Consider the following 18,984-nt stretch of genomic DNA (forward strand, 5'->3'; position numbering starts at 1 on the left):
AGAAATCAACTTAAACTTCAACAGATAATTAAATGAGGTTAGGTCGTCATTAGAACAAAAACTTTCACAGAGGAGCTCGGATAAGTTAATAATAAACTGGAAGAGCTGGAAAACCCCACAGGGCTTTGTGTGTGTGCTGCGAAGGGTTAGAGCGTGACAGGAATTTGATGCAGGACGGGCTGAGATCCTTGCAACAACAACATTAAATTATAGTGAACAAAACGCGCGGTGTGCCAATTTGGAGATTTTTGGTATCCCCTTGATTCCGGGAGAAGACGTCTACGCGAGTTTAGTGCGCATCTTGACAGTTATCGGCCGACGTCCATTTGTCAAGGAAGATATCTCGATGGCTGATCGTCTATGGCTTTTCTCGAGGCAACACGCTCAGCCTCCAATTGTGATCTAGTTCGTTTCCTACAGGATGCGCGAGGCATGATTGGCAGAGGGTAGGCGGAAAAAAGGGCTCAACGCTGCGGATATCTCATCTTCGTTTGCAGCTGGCAGCGTGTAAATCAGTGAACAGCTCACCCCACACATTAAGGCGGTGCTGATTGATTTATCCAGCTTTTTCTGTAATTTTAACGGAGCAGATACAACTAGGCCTAAGCACAAGCAGGCTTTCCAGTATTGTGTATTATTATAGTATAGAATATTGTTTATTTTATCTTAAAATTGTTTTGTTTTACTAAATATGTATACTTTATTGTCCACGGAGGTATAATTAGCCTATATCAAAGATTACTTGTAAAACCGAAATAAATGTCATGCATTCATAGTATCAGGAGATGAAACAAATGCAGAATCCATCGTGTTTGAAACGCATACCTCCTTAAGTAACTTATTGACTATGGAAAGTTATAGCTTTTAAAATGAAGCATAGCAAGGCTAAAGGCTATTAAAATGCATATTTATCACAAAGGGATATTATAAATTGTATCAGTGAGTTACATGCAGATTATCCAGGACGTTCAAAATGTAGGAAATAAAATTAAATAATTAGGTCGGTTTGAACGACCATAATACAAAATTTGTTTACTCCGGGTTAAATATTACTGCACTAGAAAATTAGGTATGATGTAGCCACAAATATATTTCTTGATGTACAGGTGTATAAAGAGACGTTAACAACTGCATTAAGACAAATTTTCAAATTCTGTACAGAATAAATACATTTTATTTTGTGAGCATTAATTTTAACTTATTCATTTAATTAAAATGTAACATGCTGCGGTAAATTGTACCAATTTGACAGAAACCTAATATGATAAATAATTTTAAATTTTGTATTAGTCATGAGGTAAGTGAAAAATATAATAATTATAGAATATTAGCGATGAATGGCTTACAGAAGAGTATCCAAAACACACAGCCACAGCAATCTACGGGACACTTTGGTTTCTATAAGACTATTATTTAATGATGGCGATTCGAAAAAAGGATCACAACAAACTGAACAAACTGCTAACCTCAACCCGGCTCTGAAATTTGAATATTATTATTCAATGGAGTTTCAACATCCCGTTGTAAGTATAATGCACTAGTATTTAGTAGTAGTATTTATTTAGTTTTCTTTTTATTTCGATAAAGTTAGTTATTTATTAAGTTATTATTTCTTAATGAGCTTGTTGGGGTTAAAAATCTTTAGTGTTGTACTACCTCCTAGTATACTACTATACCTAGTGTTATACGACCTGCAGTATACTAAGAATCAAACGTTTTACTATTAAAAGATCTTTAAAGATATGTAGTACATGGACAATTTACTGTTACAATTTGATGGAATGGTAATTATCATATTATCGGCCGGGGCGGAAAAATACGAGTTTTGCGTTAAAAACTTATTGGAATCGTCATATAGAACAAAAAAGTATAAGGTTTGATGGGGTGGAAATGAGAAATAACGAAGTTCTAGAAAATGAAAAATGAAATAACTTTTCAGTAATATCTCCATGTTCTACATCCACGTCTAGCGTCACGTGACCTTTTGTGGCCAATGATTGAACCTCGTGATGACGTCATCGGTTGCGCCGCCATCTTTGCAAACGTAAATGGAAAATAATACAAAAATGAGCAGAATTTTTATCAAAATAAATAATGTTTTTCTTAATTTCGTGAAAAAAATTAATTACGAGTGCCTCCGGCCATCAGCGCGGGGTTTCTGCCCCGCGCTGATGTCAATTAAAGAAAAACATCCTTCGAGATAGTACCTATCAGTAAAATATAAAATTCTAGAGGGGCTGATCAGAAATATAAATTGAAATGTAATGCAAAGGCAATTATGTAAAGTTAAAAAACTTAATAAATCATGAAAAACTAATATAAATATTTAGATCGATATTAACAGAGAACACTTACCATTAGTGTGTTGGCGGATATAGCCTAGCTGAGCAGCAGCAACAAAAAAGTGGATTTTCAAAAATTGCAACATTTAAAACTTCTTTTCTTACTAATTTTTCTAATTTTCCTATCGCAACGAAACAACAAAGTCTCCCGGTTTAAAAACAACCGTGCGACTGCACGACAAAGAAATACACTCATTATTAAAAATTCCATGTTCAATTAAAAAGGAAATAATTTCGTTTCGGTTAAAACGTAAACTCTTTACGTGCCCTACTAAACACTCCGACACACACAATTCACTAGGGTTGGTCGAACGGATGGTTGATTCATGATTGCAACGCACTCACTCAATCCAATCTACTGAACACGATATCTTGTGAAGCACTGACTCTGCCCCGGAGAACTCAGATAACAGATACATTATCAGTTCCGGCCGCAGATAATATTCAAGTAAACAGATTATCCAGACACAACACACAAACTGAACATTAAAACATTAGAAACTCAACCACTTATGAATATACCCCCTAAAATCATGTTATTTGTCATTTGCACCCTCTAGTACTATATATATTATTTGTTCAGGAGGGTGAGCAGAATACGTTGATAACGTCAAATTCGTGATTTGCCGCTCCGGCCTTTTATCTTATAGCTACCTAATAGTGAAATTTAGTCTATATCTCGTGATGAAGTACTAGAAGTAGATGGGCTGCATTATAATAAGCGGCTAACACAACAATCAAAGGGTAGGGCACGATAAGCGGACCCGGTTTTTATATCGAAATTGGCAAACGATATTACTTAATCATAACCATCGATATAATCAATCGATACTGATTAATTATTTTTAACGATTAATTAAAAAATCTTAATCAATAGCTGTAAACACATTCAAATAATACTCTTAATGTAATATTTAAATTTTATATAAGTAACATTTGATTATTAAAAATGACAGTCAATTTTAGAAAACTACACGACATTGCTTTGGAAGATGATAAGACATGTTTTTCATAACTTCAACATGTTGGAATTGTGCGGAAAAACTCATTATGTGAAATTTGTGGGAAAGAAACAACTGTAACTGTGAGAGGAGCAAATATGGTCGTGTTCAGTTTTCCTAATTTTGGTTATAATAATTTGTTTGATCACTGTAAATATTAGATTCATATTTTAATTTAAAACATTTGATTGTTATTGAGAACTATAGATACTTTATATCGATTGATAGTCTAGGATTTGAGATGCGAATATTAGGTATCGAGGATTACATTCTTCGATATAAAAACCGGGTCTGCTTATCGTACCCTACCCCAATCAAATCAACTATTGATTAGAAATATCTAAACTATTGAACATAAAAACATTTGACCTATAGATCTTCATAATTAATAATTGCCTCCTGTTTATTTTACAGAATAAGAATATTGTTTAATTATTTGTTTCAAGTTTGTTTTTGACAATGGTAAGATTGTGAAAAAAACAGGATTTTTTCCGGGCATTTGCCATTGTTTAGTGATACCATTGGTGTCCATTGTATTGCAAATGTCCAGAAATTTTCTGTTTCCTTCAATATTGTTTAATATAATTTTAAAAGCCTATAAAGTGGTTCAGTTTGATATTATTGTTGCAAATTAATTCAAAGGTTGCAGTATGATAAGTGTCCAAAACTCAAGTGATTGTAATATCAAATCATCAATAAGAATTAGTTAAATGTTTTTTTTTTGCCCTGCTAAGTAATTGTAACTGCCCAAACTTAGTATAAAGTATGTTGTATTTTTTTATATAATCTAAAATGCATATATTTCTTAGACATATATAACTATAGCTCCACAATAATACAATCTTAAAAGTATATAACAAAATTCAGTTCATGACATAATTGTTCCAAAGTAGTTTAAACAAAGTTAAACCATGTGAGTGGTATTTGAGTAATGATCACTAGAGATGGAATAAATTGTTTGTCAATATCTATTACAAAACATTTGTTGAGTTCTTACGTTCCTGTAACCTGTTACTGTGGTATCTTACTGTTGTTTGTCAATACCTATTACAAAATCACGAGTTGAGTTATTACGATCCTGTGACCTGTTACCGTGGTAGCATGTTAGTATACAAAAATTTAACTAACTCACTACAATGTAACATAGACTGATAAACTAATAAATTTATAAATAAGTTAATTCAAATTTGACTCCACACAATTATTGGGTACTAAGAAATCCTTATGTACTATTTGTTATTAGGCTATACATATATACATATTATAAATATATCAAGTAAAGAATAACTTTAACAAGCGCTCATGTGATCTGAGCTTGAATTTGGGTACTATCTTGAGGAATGTTTTTCTCTTTCTTTGCCAGAAGTGTGGTGTGGTGCCCCACTGAGGCCAGGGGCATTTCTGATCGGTACTTTCCCGAACTCCATGATTCGAAAAGTTGGACGATCTGGTACGTAATCTTAGATTGGGAAAGTAGCAATTGGAAATGCTTCTGACTATCAGTGCGGGCTTCAGTGGCACCACCCTGCACTTCTGGCAAAAAAAGAACAGCATCTCTTGAGATAGTACCTAAATTCAAGCTTAGATCATGTGAGCTTTTGTTAACTTTTTATGTTTATAATACATACATACATAAGTATTTACCTACTTATATAGCTAACAATAAAAAGTATACAGGGAAGGAGTGGCCTCTTTCTTGCCAACATCGCTTCCTTTTAGAAGGCAGAAAACAAAAAACCGATCGTTATAAAAACATGTAATTTTCACACTAAGTTAACACGTTCATGGCTTCACTGTTTGTCCGCCCTTTTTTATTTGCTGTTGAATATTTGAATAATGCCAAAAAACTGTAATCATTATTTTATGTCACACGTCTAAGTATATATAGGCTCTGCAAAAAACAATTATTTAATTATGTCTTTTCACTTTTTCTCCGTGCATTCCAAGGGGTACCTAGGAAAATTAATTTGCCTTAAAAATTAAACATTTGTATGTCCAATGGGGTACACGATAGTCTGAGGCATTTATTTAAGCACGGGATCAAATTGAAAAAAACACATACACAGGTAAACAATAAAAGCGCAATAATAAAATGCATAGCAACGTGGACCCCATCGGGTGCAAGAAGCACTTTACAAAAACTCGGTGTGTACCCGATCGGATTTACGACGGCAGCTGTGAAAGATCATGTGTACCCGATGAGGTATACGTCATCGTGAATGTGTTAAATAAAATCTTGTCTTTCTAATAATGTTAATATATTTAGGTCCCTGGTAAGACACAGTGAGTCAAATTAATTACAGCATTTTTGAGATTTCTTTTTGAAGGAAAATAATTAATAGCCTAATAAAAAAAGTAAATGTTCAAGCAAATTACATTCATGTGGTTACTCGCATTCAGGAAGAAGGTATGACCTCTTGTGTTAAAGCGTGAACTGTCAGTGTAAAAATCCTGGACACCTTTTGTAGAATAGGTCTCTTTTGTATACCATTTGTCTCTATTTTTGATGGAGACACTATGTGATTTATCGAAGGAGAATTTCCCCACTATGCAATCATACAACATGTTTCTTATCATTTTGGCACCATAAAATTCCTTAATTATTGCTTAATAATTATAATACATGTCCTCCTGAGATAGTGACTACTGGTAAAATCTGCATACTCAAAAATTGTATTTCACTTAGTCCAGCTGGCATGGTTAGAATGGTACTGATTTCTCCAATAAAACCCATATAGCTCTGAAATGTTTTTGCTGCTATGCTTTGTTCTGCTTTCGGTTATCACACAAGAGTTGCATATGTAATTAATGTACAAAATTAAGCAAAATTCTTAGGATTTTTCTACTACCCTGGTTTTATGTAATACCTGTATAAAAATTTGCTTTTGACCTTATAACAATCACCTTTCTTTACAAACGTCATTTTTATTAATCATATTTTAATTGTTAAATCTTTAGAATAATTGTTGAATGTCGTACTTAATTTTAATTTGAACTAATTAACTAATATTCCGTCATGTAAGTTAATTTCAACTAAATAGAAGGGTATTACTTCATTTCTGACTTGAGTCCTAATAAATTACTAACTCTACTTGTCTTCCTGAATATTAAAGCATATGCAATATGATAAGTCTTCTTGAAATATTTATGTTAAATTTGACTTATGTTAGTTGCAGGAAATGCTTCAGTTGGGATGTCCCGACAGGATAAAGGTCATGCTGGCGTTCCAGGCTTATATGAAGTTGTGTGAAGGTATTTAAAATAAAAATATGTTCAGTATTGCATATTCATTTTTCTTAAAAATACATAATGCCTATAGAGAACAAGATCGTAACAAAAGGAAAAGCTAAACTATTTAATAGATACAATTTAAAGAAGATTTTAAATTAAATTTGCTATAATGTATAAGCAAAGATACGTGTTTATAACAGAATATGTAATATAGTCCAGAATGATATATAGTCCAATCTTGATAATCTGACAGATATGGAATCAGCACACTGTTGGATTACCAAGGAGTCCGGATTACCAAAGGTGCCATTTACACAATGTATAAATAACCTATAATCAGTAAGAAACGTAAAAATAAGCAAATACTATACTGTAAGAACAAACTTTTTTTATAGTATGTACCTAATTATAGTTGAATGAACAAACTGTGCATACATAATACATAAGTGAAAACTCTTAAAATACCATCTTTACACTTAAAAAAAAATCAAAACAGTTTTTTGCTTCTTCTTACTTAAAGATTATGTACACTTGTACAGTACTACAGTGGTCTGAGAGTCCAGCGCCAACTGCTGATAGCCTTTTTCGAGCGTGTCAGACTACCGAACGTGACAGACTGGCAAATGTTGGATTATCAAGATTGGACTGTACAGCTAATTCATATAACAAGATGTATTTTAATATGTACTTGTATATTTCCACTTAAACAAAGAAATTTTAAATACTTCTTATTTCTTAAAATCTTCAAAGAATATGAAATAAACTTAATCAGATTATAGTTTAAATTAGTTTTTGAAATATAGCATCATAAAATATTTTCAGCTGGCAATATTGTTATTAAGTTCATAAAAATAAATTTGCTTCTTTTTCCGTAAAATATCAATGTACATCAAACCTGTGTTTCTTGTTATCGTGATAATATTATAAATGCGAAAGGGTTTGTTTTTCTTTCACGCATAAACTACGATGCATGTCCAGAAAGTAAGTGTACTGGTATTCTCACAGCTGTAGGGAATACTTTTTCGACATGTTGGCAACACTGCCGCGTAGCCTGACTCTTCCCCTTTAAAACGAGACCAATCCGTGGTGAGTGTATTGAAAACTCTCGATGCAGTAGCATCTCTCGCAATAATCGATCGTATCTCCCGACATGTGCGAAATCTCGTGCCGTCATTCGCTACCTCGATGTGAAGGGAAAAGCTCCGGTTGAAATTTATAATGAGGTGAAAACTGTTTACGGTAATGCAGCTATGAATCGTACAATTGGTGTCGTGAGTTTAAACATGGCCGTACTTCCGTGCATGACAATTAGAGGAGTGGAAGACCTTCAATTGTGACTGACGAACTTGTGGAAAAAATCAAGATTGCGGTCCGTGACGTTGCGGTCGCAGATTGGTGTTAGATGAACTTTCTGCGATGTTTCTGCAAATCTCCAGATCCCTGATACACGAAACAATCACAGAAACTCTCGGATGTTGGAAATTGTCTGTGAGGTGGGTCCCAAAACAGTGGACAGAACATCACAAGTTGAATTTAGTGGGGAGCTCCAAAGAGTTTTTGGAACGCTACAAACTCGAAGGTGATGATTTTCTTTACTCTATTATTACTGGAGATGAAATTGGGGTTGCCCACTACACGCCTGATACTAAGAGGCAGTCTCAGCAATGGCGTCACACCTTGTCACCCTCCGCCAAGAAATTCAAAACCACAATTTCAGCCAAACAAATCATGGCATCTGTGTTTTGGGACCATAAAGGCATAATTTTGATTGAATATCTGCCTCACGGGGAGACCATCAATGCGGCAAGATACTGAGAGACGCTAAAAAAATTGAAAAGGACAATTCAGAATAAAAGGAGGGGCATGCTGACGAAGGGAGTCTGTCTGCTGTACATCAATGCCAGATCTCACACGGCCAACACCACAAAGCAACTCCTGGACTCTTTTGGATGGGACGTTTTGAACCACCCCCATGTATTCCCCTAACCTGGCCCCTTCAGATTTCCATCTCTTCACTTCCCTGAAGGTGCACATAGTGGAAACAAGTTTTCAATGGACGAGGTGGTGAAGAGGGACGTGGAGAAGTGGTTAAAAGAGCTGGCGGGAGACTTCTTCGAGGTAGGCATAAAAAAAAATGATCCCGCGTTTCACCACCTGCATCGACAATGTCAAAAAATAACTTACATATGTACAAGGAAGTGTAACCAAGTATGTTTTTGTTTTAGTACATTCTTTTAACCCTACATAAATTGAGTACACTTACTTTCTGGATGTGCCTCGCATTTCACCAATTGTACTGACATTTTACATGGACATTCATAGGGTGCCTGGTATTAATATAAGCCTATTCTTACTTTGAAAATCCCTCTGAGATACATATCACTAGTCTCTAAAGTATTGAAAAATCCCATCTGTGTCTCTAAAGTTGCAAAATATTAATTTAAAGAGCTTGTTAAATGTATTCATACCATATTATATCTTATGATTAGAAATGCAGATGACAAAGAGGCTGCCTCAACAAAAAAGAAAATCTATGACCAAACACTAAAACAACCTAGACAAGTAGCCAATGCAGCCCATATTTACCAAGCTGATAATAAATTGAAAGCCATTTGGAAAATTATTAACGTTGAAAGGGGGAGGAAGATAACCTGAAGTGACTAATACAGAAATCTGCCATGACATGGAACTCCTAACAGACATGAATGAAATAGTTAACTGTTTTAATACATACTTCTCAAATGTAGCTTAAGAAATATTGAAGTTGAATGATATAACAAATAAAAACTCTGAACCGACTATCCAAAACTGCCACATGTTCCACAAGGCTCAGTATTTGGACCAGTTTTGTTTATTTTGTTCATTAATGACTTTCCAGAACATCTAAGAGAATATTGTTAAATGGTCTTGTATGCTGATGACAGTGTTCTACTATCATCTAACAGTATTATTGAACAACTAGAAATAAACACATCCATAGCTCTGAACCTAACACAAGAATACACCATAAAAAATGACCTTGTCATGAATGAGAAAAATGCAAAACAAATGCCACTGGGTAGCAATAAAGGGTCCGTGAGTGAAATGCCTGGCCTCCATGCAACAAAATTAAACAACTATGGGTTATTGTGTGTGGATGAAAAATTAAGCTGTGAGAGTCACATGGACAGCCTCTGTCTAAAAATTACATGCCCAAAAATTAACTTTTAAGAGCTCCATAACTGGATAAATGGCAAATGGTTTTAGGAAACACCTGGTCAGGAATAAAAATTAAAATGGAAATTTGGTAAGAACTTTTATTTGTATAGTTCAAAAATTTTTAATTATATACACAAAAACAATACACTTGTAACTATCTTTTATAAAAAATGAATCTTAATCAGATCACAAGAAATTTGAACTTCAGTGTCGTGCAGGACAGTTTTCCAAAATTGAAAACTTTTTGACTTTGCCTTATCTATATAGCTTAGAAACTGCTTTATTTTGTTTGTTTAAACATGCCTTAACCAGAGGACGAGACATTCATGAATATGAGGCAAGAGTAACTACTGTACAGGATTGCACATAACAATGGTTATGAACATACAGTATGCCTTTACAGGCAGGTACTCATTTTATAAAGAGATTACCAACCTCAATTAAAAATGCCTCAAGGCCCAAGATGTTAAAAACTTGTCTTGAAAACTGCTTGGCGTCAAATGCTTTTTGCAATGTTGATGAGTTTCTGGTATTTGACTGGGAGACCAATCAATGAGGAAACTGATTACAGTGATGGAAGTGTGTTGTAATTGGTAGGGAATCAATAATAATGGGGTGTGAATTTTTGAATGTGGCTTTGATGTGGAAAGAATGTAAAGTTTTTAGATTTAATAAATTATGTTTGCTATGCAATGTATAATGTAGATTGACTTTATTTGATTTGGTTATCTATACTTTTTGATCCAAGTAGAGCGGTAGGCAACACTGTGTTGCTGCGGATCCCTCTAGAACAGTATCTAATGATATACACAAACCTATATTATAGGTCAAGGTGCACCACCCTCATCCAGATTACTTTATAAATGTCTTGGCTCATGAGTAATATAATATTATGTATCATAATTATTTTATGCTTTGTAAATATTTTACTATCAATATGAAAAATGAAATTTAAAATTTTGCTGGTAATGTGTTAGCCACAGTTGCTAATACTGTGAGTTCTCTGAGATAGCTTATGCATTCCCTATGTGAACCTTCATAATTGTTAGCCTTGGTTTCTAATACTGTGAGTTCTCTGAGATAGCTTATGCATTCCCTATGTGAACCTTCATAATTGTTAGCCTTGGTTTCTAATACTGTGAGTTCTCTGAGATAGCTTATGCATTCCCTATGTGAACCTTCATAATTGTTAGCCTTGGTTTCTAATACTGTGAGTTCTCTGAGATAGCTTATGCATTCCCTATGTGAACCTTCATAATTGTTAGCCTTGGTTTCTAATACTGTGAGTTCTCTGAGATAGCTTATGCATTCCCTATGTGAACCTTCATAATTGTTAGCCTTGGTTTCTAATACTGTGAGTTCTCTGATATAGCTTATGCATTCCATAGGTGAAGCTATGCACAGTTGGATAGTCTGTCACCCATCCCAAGTGTAGGAATTAGGTGAATTAATGGGTTAATACTGCATATAGCGAAATCCTTCCCGCCAGTTCTTTCCTCTTATTACTATTTCTTTGTTTTTTTTTCTCTGTATGTTAACTTATGAGTAGGTAAATTAAAATATAAAAAGTATAATAAATAAAAAAAAGTTAACGGTGGGTGGCCAAGCTTAAATTAGCAATGTCCTCCATCTTTCTAGGCTAGACGGGATTTTCCTTCTTGGATGTAAAAGTGGTCCCTTAATACTTGTACATTTCTTAAAAAATATCACTTCTCCCTGAAAGGCTTACAAAATATTATTTATGTTTGTTACCCAGTTTTCTAGGAAAGTGTAAATAATATATTTAAACATTTTAATAGGTGATGAATCCAACCAACATTAAGTAAGCTGAAGAGTTGTAGTCTAGATGGCCGTATGTGATGGTGTGTTATCTGTGTGATGCAGTGGATAAGCTGTGGAATGTGGAGTTCCTGTACAACAGAGAGTTGGACATCATATACATAAGTACTTCAGACACGAAGGAGCAAGTGTTGCATATACCAGTAGCAGCTCATCAACACCTGACCCCTGCTTTGCTCCATACTATGAACTTGACACTGCTCACAGCCCATCCTCATGCCTCGTAAGTAATACAACATTTTAACTGGAGAATTACTCACTGCTCCTTTCTCCTATTAGTTTTTTGAGCACTAATTTTTTGCCACATAAAAACTATGGCATTTTTAATGAAAGTTGTATACAAAACTCATTGTATTTTTATCAATGCAGTAGATTTTTGATCCGAGAATAACTTCTAACTTTTTCTAAACCATGATAATCTAGAAAAATTCTAAAATGCTGAAAAACAGCATAGTGCGAATGCTAAAATGTATATAATTAAATACTGTATCTGATATATTGATGAGTTCCATATACAACAATGCGCAATCCCTAATCTATAGATGGATTTTGTATTCAATGTTTTTGGGATTGTGAGTCATGTACTGAATTTAATTTAATATATTCAAACTTGTTTACACATCATTAAAGTATGATATATGGTAATTTAATGTTCTACTTCACTAATAGTAACATAGTATTTTTATGTATTCTTTAAGACGCCGAACACCAAGTCGAAGGTTGGAACGTACTATTTAATATATACTCAAAATCACTTAAGAAGTGGTATGATTGACAAAGCCAATGCGCATTTCTTATGTTGGCTGAGATCTGTTGTCATTTAAATATATCAGACTTCTTTAGTACTGTCTGTCCTTACAGGGATCACCTGAGAACTTATAGACATAGTTAATTGCTGTGATCAAACCATATTACCACAAGTCAAAAAACAAGGCAGAATTGTTAAATGGCCTGATGGAGCTTTAATGTTGTACATTGAGAAAAACAATATGTTAATTTCATTCAGATCCATCAAAATATGAGACAAAGTTATTTCTCAGTCATGAATAACAGCAATAACCTATGACTGTTAATCCTGGACATGTTGGTGGACCCATTTAGTGAAGTTAATTGCTAAAGTGCGATCGATACTGAAAGTGTTGATTAGTATTGCAACTATACACACTAAATACATTATCATTGGTCAGACCTTTAACCCTTCCCACGCGGAATTTATCTTTCAATTTTGACTCATAATGCGTAATTAACTTTAAAATTTTTTTTATATTTTACCAACTCTAATTTTTTTTAGTTAGTGGTGGCTATTAGGAATAAAAAACAATACAGTATCACAAAATAATCAGACCCCTATATTTCTTAACAAATTTTACAAAAAATTGAAAAAACAACCTTTTTACTTGAATTTCTAAAAATATTTTCAATGAGGTAAAATTAATATTTTTTACAAAAAACTAAAGAACTAAATTGAAATCCACATCACCCAATGTTGTAGAAAACGAAGCATTTAACGCATCAAATACAAAACGATCAAAATCATCATCATTAGGATTCGCCATTGCATAGAACAATATAGGCCTATAACGACACAACAAATAAAGTAATAAACAACAAAATAAAAAGATAATATAATGCTAAATACAACAGGAACACGCACGAACAGTAAATAAGGAAATGTGGCAAAACAGCGTTAAACACTAAAATATGCTGTGCCGGGATATATCCGTTTACCGCGTAATGGTTCGCCGCAGACTGAGGCTAAATCACGCCACGAGGGACAAAGCCACGCCCTCCCACCACTGCGACGCGCCAATGAAGTTCAAACTGTAATATCTGCTTTTCGGTACAAGTATTCAACACTCCCTTGAACTCTAGCGGATTCCACGGCAACTACAATTTATTAAATAACACAAAATATACTTTGAAGGATATATCCGTTTACCGCGTTTCGGTCAAAATTAGGCCTAACGGATATATCCGTTTGCTGCGTGGGAAGGGTTAAATTATACATCAATCAAAAGTCTATGCTCGAGTTCTTCTTAATGTTTAATGGTCTGTGACTTTCTTAATTTCTGTTTTTGCTAATCTGTGTGGTTTTTCCAGATGTGATTTTGTTGTTAACTTCTGTGCAATGGATAATGTCGTTTGTAAACTAATCATTTTGTTCTTTGTCCAGAAGTAAATTTGAATTGTGTAAAAATGTTATCAATCATTGTTAATTATAATACTTCAGAATGGGTGATCCTTATAGATCAAGTAATATTCGTTACATTCTAATAGCATGACTAACTTTGTTGAGTGAAGTAGAAGTTGTCATATGTTTTCTTTTTCATGTTTGAAGTAAGAAACATGGCTTCTACCCTCTTTACATCAGCTAACCTCATCATCATGTGGTAAAAAACCATAAAATTTGTATAAAAGTCAATTTTATTATCATTGTTTTGACACTGCAATAGGCAATCAGCTTATCACATATCCAGATATTATTATTATGGTGCATTATCACCAGACACTCAGTTGACTTGTATTGATGCTGGGACTGTTATATTGTCTGACACTGACAATCTAGCGACTTTGTGCCCAGCACATAATGTTTGTAAAAAAACCTAGTATACATATGTAGGAATTTAGCTGCTCGGATGGAACCCAAATACTACCCTTTCAACAAATAAACGCCATCTGTTTCGCAGGTTGTGTTTACGTGCAAGCTGCTGAGATGCAGGCACAACAATCTCTTTCATGCCATTTTAAACTCACGATTTTGATTTGCCGATTAGTATCAACTAATAAGTTGTTATGAAAAACATGTTAAATGACAGTATAACAATTGAAAAAGAACAAGAGTGTGTCCTACTATTGCTATTACTTGGGTTTCTCTAATTATTTAATTTTCAATCACTTCAGTAATATTTTGTTAATTAAAAGGCTCAAATAAATATAATTTTCTAATAATAAATGTAATTTACAAAGATTGTTTTTTCATTGGAGTTCTTCAATCCCACTAAAATGGTCCTCTTCTAATTCACTGTCACTGCTGTCTGTATCCAAACCATCTCCAACTAATATAATAAAGGATTCTATAATATTATCAATCTGGGGTTCTACAGCTATATAATCCTTTTCGATTTTCTCCACATGCACATCGTTGACCACTCTTTTGTGCCCATACTTGATATATTGTCTTGGCAGAGAGCTTTAGCTTGAGACATAGTACAAGATGTACTCCTCTTAGCTACATAACCTATGATTTGGACCCAAATTAATTCAATGGAATTGAGGTCTTGGTCGTAGAGCGGAAGTCTTAAGATGCCATGACTCTCCAGCTGAACAGTTTTGTCCACGGTGTACCGGAAACGGACAAACGAGGCCAACTTCAATGGTTTCATGTGAACGGTTTAGTGCATACTGTAAGCATATGCAATCTAGCAGTATCAGTTATATATTTACTTACAATACAGAATGAAAATAATGCAAAACTAAACAGAACAAAATCCGAACAGCAACATCGGGTATCCTAAGTGAGCTATCTCCAAATTCAGGACATCAAGTCAGGATGGTTTTATGGTTGAAGGCACTACTCTCGAACACGGGAATGAGTCTTGGAGGCATTCGATTCTCGCACCTGACTTTAATATTTTTGCAGTCTGGTGTACGCTTATGAGAGTCACTGGTCTGAGATAAAGCTGGTGGGAGAGCCCACCTTAAATTAACGGTGGTTAGCTTGGGTGGAAGTTGACGGGATCAGTGATTTTCTTATATAAGTGTACCAGACTCAAAACACTCGTTTTTCAAATTTTACCTTTATTTTTTTAAAAAGCCACTTGATTTATGTTATTTTATGTTCTATGAAGCATTTATCATTGAATCATGGCCACAATAATAGCTTTAAAATTTTAAAAACCATTTATACCTCGTACAATAACACTCAAATTGCAAATTGTAGTCCATGTGTCATATGAAGTGACTACTTCTAATAAAGTTAATGTGTCACAAATTATGACACTAACAGTTCACAGCTGAAACATGAATCATAAATTACGATTTGTCACTTCCAGGGTTAATTATAACTAAAACTGTTCATTATACGCTCATTAGCAGGAAAAACTTCTGCAGCAGGCTAGAGGTGATCTCTTGGAAATCCCCAAGTTGCAGGGTTAAGGTTGGTTAAGTTGCTTCCCAATTGTTTGTTGCACAAACAAGTAATTAATGTCAACTATAGGATTGAGTACAATACTTAAAACAAGAGAATGATGTTTTGTGATGATGTTTAATACATATTATAATCTGCAGGCTGGGCAGGTAGTAGTGTATTTATTGTGTATCTGATATTGAGATTGGGAGGGTCAACTGGCATTTTATTCTTTTAGAAGGGGAACAGATGATCGTGGTTGTAAGTATCTGTCAAGAGTTTTGGTTGTGGAACATGCTGTGGATGGATACAAGTTGGAAGATGGATCAATCATGTAGAAAGTATAATAAAAATCTATAAACATTTCCTACATAGATTCTCAAGTGTTTAGTGTGTAACAGTTGTGTGACTGTTAAACAATTGGACAGAAATTCAACCTATGTAGCTAATGTTCTCTCTTACCTGCTCTACTGAAGCGAATAGTGATAGTGAAATGTAAATTTTTATTATTATTATAATTAGTCATTGTATTGTGGTTTATTATCATGTCCCAAAGTGTCTTTTACAAGGGTCTTGCTAAGTCTCTATCAGTTTATCTTAATTTAAAATTAATAATAAATAACTCATTAATATTAAAAAAATACCTTGGCCAACCCGAAAAATAGTTTGCCTACTTATTCATAAACACTAATATAGTTTCATTATAACAAGTCATCTCCTGTCAGTAAGTATTAAAAAGCAAGGTTTTCCATCCAGAGTCATTAAAATTTGAAATTTACAAACAGTACAAAACAAAATGAATTAATAATAAATGAATAACGAAACATACAGATAGGACTATCACACATGAAGTTTTAGCATGACATGACATGACATGACATTGTGGCCAGCAGTAGACCTGTTATTTTATATAGGTCTACATATTTGATTTAAATCTAAATGTATCTAGTTGTGCCTTTTGTGGATTTAAAATGTATCCGATTATAATTGGGCTCTGAGCCCCAATGGCTTCAAAGTTTCAATGTTAATCATATGAGAGTATTTTTGTTACATTTAAAATGGCTGATTACAAAAATACACGTGTTGCTCAATCCAATGACCAACTTAATATCAGCTTACTTTTTATGATGTTTACACTATTGTTTTGTATAACAATCTCAACACTAATATTTGATCAATATGAGACATGACAACACTGTTGGCGTCACAGTGCCATGGTGGTGTCATGGTGCTGTGTATATAAAAAGCATTTATTACTCAAAAACCTGATTATATTCAGTAAATATAAATGCTTCATATTTTTTCTTGGTGTGGTTAAAACTCTTTTTGTGGTTAAAAAACGGCCTATGATATTGGCTGTTGTTTTATTACATTGCTTGATAATGGTCTGCTAGTAAAAAGGGAAATGGCTACTTGAAGGAAGGTTAAGAAATAGTTTGTTCTTTTTAATTAATATGCTCCTTTATAACCTCGCTCCTTCGTATTAAAAGAGTTTTTCACAAAACTTTGATGAAATCTTTTGTTAGGAGAAGATAGACAGGGTTAGACCAATTCACTCTCTGAAATGTCATTTTCTTGGATACATTTCATTAACTTTAATGGTTGATTTAATTAGTTCCTTTACCTTGTAATGGTTCCACTCACAAGCGTAGTCTGCTTTATTTCATTCTTAATGCACAGATTATATCACTCGGTGTGCATGGTATTTCTTTAACTAACTATAGTTTCCGTTTTAATTTTGCAATGTTAGTGTTTTTATCTTTATTTTATGGTCTTAAATTCTCAGATACTGTTCATATACTAATCTTGTTTATCTGAGTTAACTTTGGACTGAAGTGATCTTGGACGATTCAGAAGACTGGCGGTTGTTGTAGACTAATTTATTGAGAGAAACCATATAATTAATTTACATTAATAATATATATTTGCTTTTGTTTCTTAAGGCAAGACTGCATAATAACATTTTATAAATTTAAATATAATACACATTTAAAATTGTTAAAACGATATAGCAAGTGTTAATGCTATTCTAAACAATTAAATCACAATTGGATAATTTTAGTTTAAAAAATAATAAAATTAATGAATAACCTATTCTGAATTGCCGTGTCTGAGAGAACCTAGCATATAAGAATACTGTTAAAGTATATGATTGTGTAACGTTTACTTGTCTTTGTCTAGTTTGTACTAATACAGACTAATGACAGAATGGGTATGTATTTGTGAGATAATTTTTTACAGCCTATGTTTTGAAATAAACATGAAGTTGTGATAAATCTCTGTTTTCAGCATAAACATCTTATTGAAAACACCAGATTCAAGTTTACTGCCTTATAAAATAACTGAAGGCCTTACTCTCCCACCAAATCCTGAGCTTACAAAGGAGAAGAGAGCTGTCCAAGAGAAAGTGCAGTACGTTCATTCGGAACTAAACAAAAGAAAGTTAGAGTTTTATGAAGAGGCAAAGCGAAAAAAACATGAAAAAGAGGAAGATTCAACAGGTAGTGAGAAATGTATGAGTGAAATTGTTAAGGATGAATTATCTGTAAATAGTTAAGTTATTTTAATTTGTACAGAAAATAAATTATATTATTTTAAATATAAAACTGTTATTATTTACCTAATGATCTGTATAAATTTAGTACACTTTTTATAGAATTTATTATTATTTTCAGGACAATAACTGCTTTTGTACTCCTTTATTATTTTTGTATCAACTAACTCTTGAATAGGCAATGCAACATTATTAGCTGTTAATGTTGTATGTTCTTAAATTGGGGTCATGAATGAATATTTCATATTATATTATTAGGTCTTCGAAGTTGGTTAGATAGTATAAATATTGATACCAATGTAATATTAATGTTGAATCCACATAAATAATAGACTTGTTATAAATATCAGTGTTTTTATGAGCGTTTATGCAATGGATCACAAGAACGCAGTTAAAGAATAAGAATTCATAGTGAAATAAAAAAATGCTACTTTCTGATTAAACTGAAGCCACCGATAATAAACATGATTTAACAACTTTGGGTGGGCAGTTACACAATAAATACTAGCATTAGGTTAGGTTAGGTTAGTAAACCTAAATCGCCTAACCACATCAGCCGCAGCTTGCTTTGGAATAGGTGGCCTCCGTTTAATCAGAAAGTATCAAAAAATGTATTTAAATAAATCTTTTTGTATTGTTTAATGTATTTTTGAATTATTACAACAATTGTATTAATTATTTGGTATGTTTCTC

General features: G+C 33.4%; 1 protein-coding gene across 1 annotated transcript; it reads left to right on the forward strand.

The window, feature by feature from the left end:
- The first annotated feature begins 1,061 nt into the window (after positions 1-1,061).
- On the forward strand, positions 1,062-18,338 carry LOC124371543. Its single transcript, XM_046829897.1, has 4 exons — positions 1,062-1,523; positions 6,514-6,595; positions 11,657-11,834; positions 18,027-18,338. Exons 1-4 carry the CDS (start codon positions 1,338-1,340, stop codon positions 18,292-18,294), a joined length of 714 nt encoding a protein of 237 aa, XP_046685853.1. The 5' UTR covers positions 1,062-1,337; the 3' UTR covers positions 18,295-18,338.
- The last annotated feature ends 646 nt before the right edge of the window (positions 18,339-18,984 follow it).

Source organism: Homalodisca vitripennis, chromosome 1, assembly GCF_021130785.1.
Source record: "Homalodisca vitripennis isolate AUS2020 chromosome 1, UT_GWSS_2.1, whole genome shotgun sequence".
Lineage (NCBI taxonomy): Eukaryota > Metazoa > Arthropoda > Insecta > Hemiptera > Cicadellidae > Homalodisca > Homalodisca vitripennis.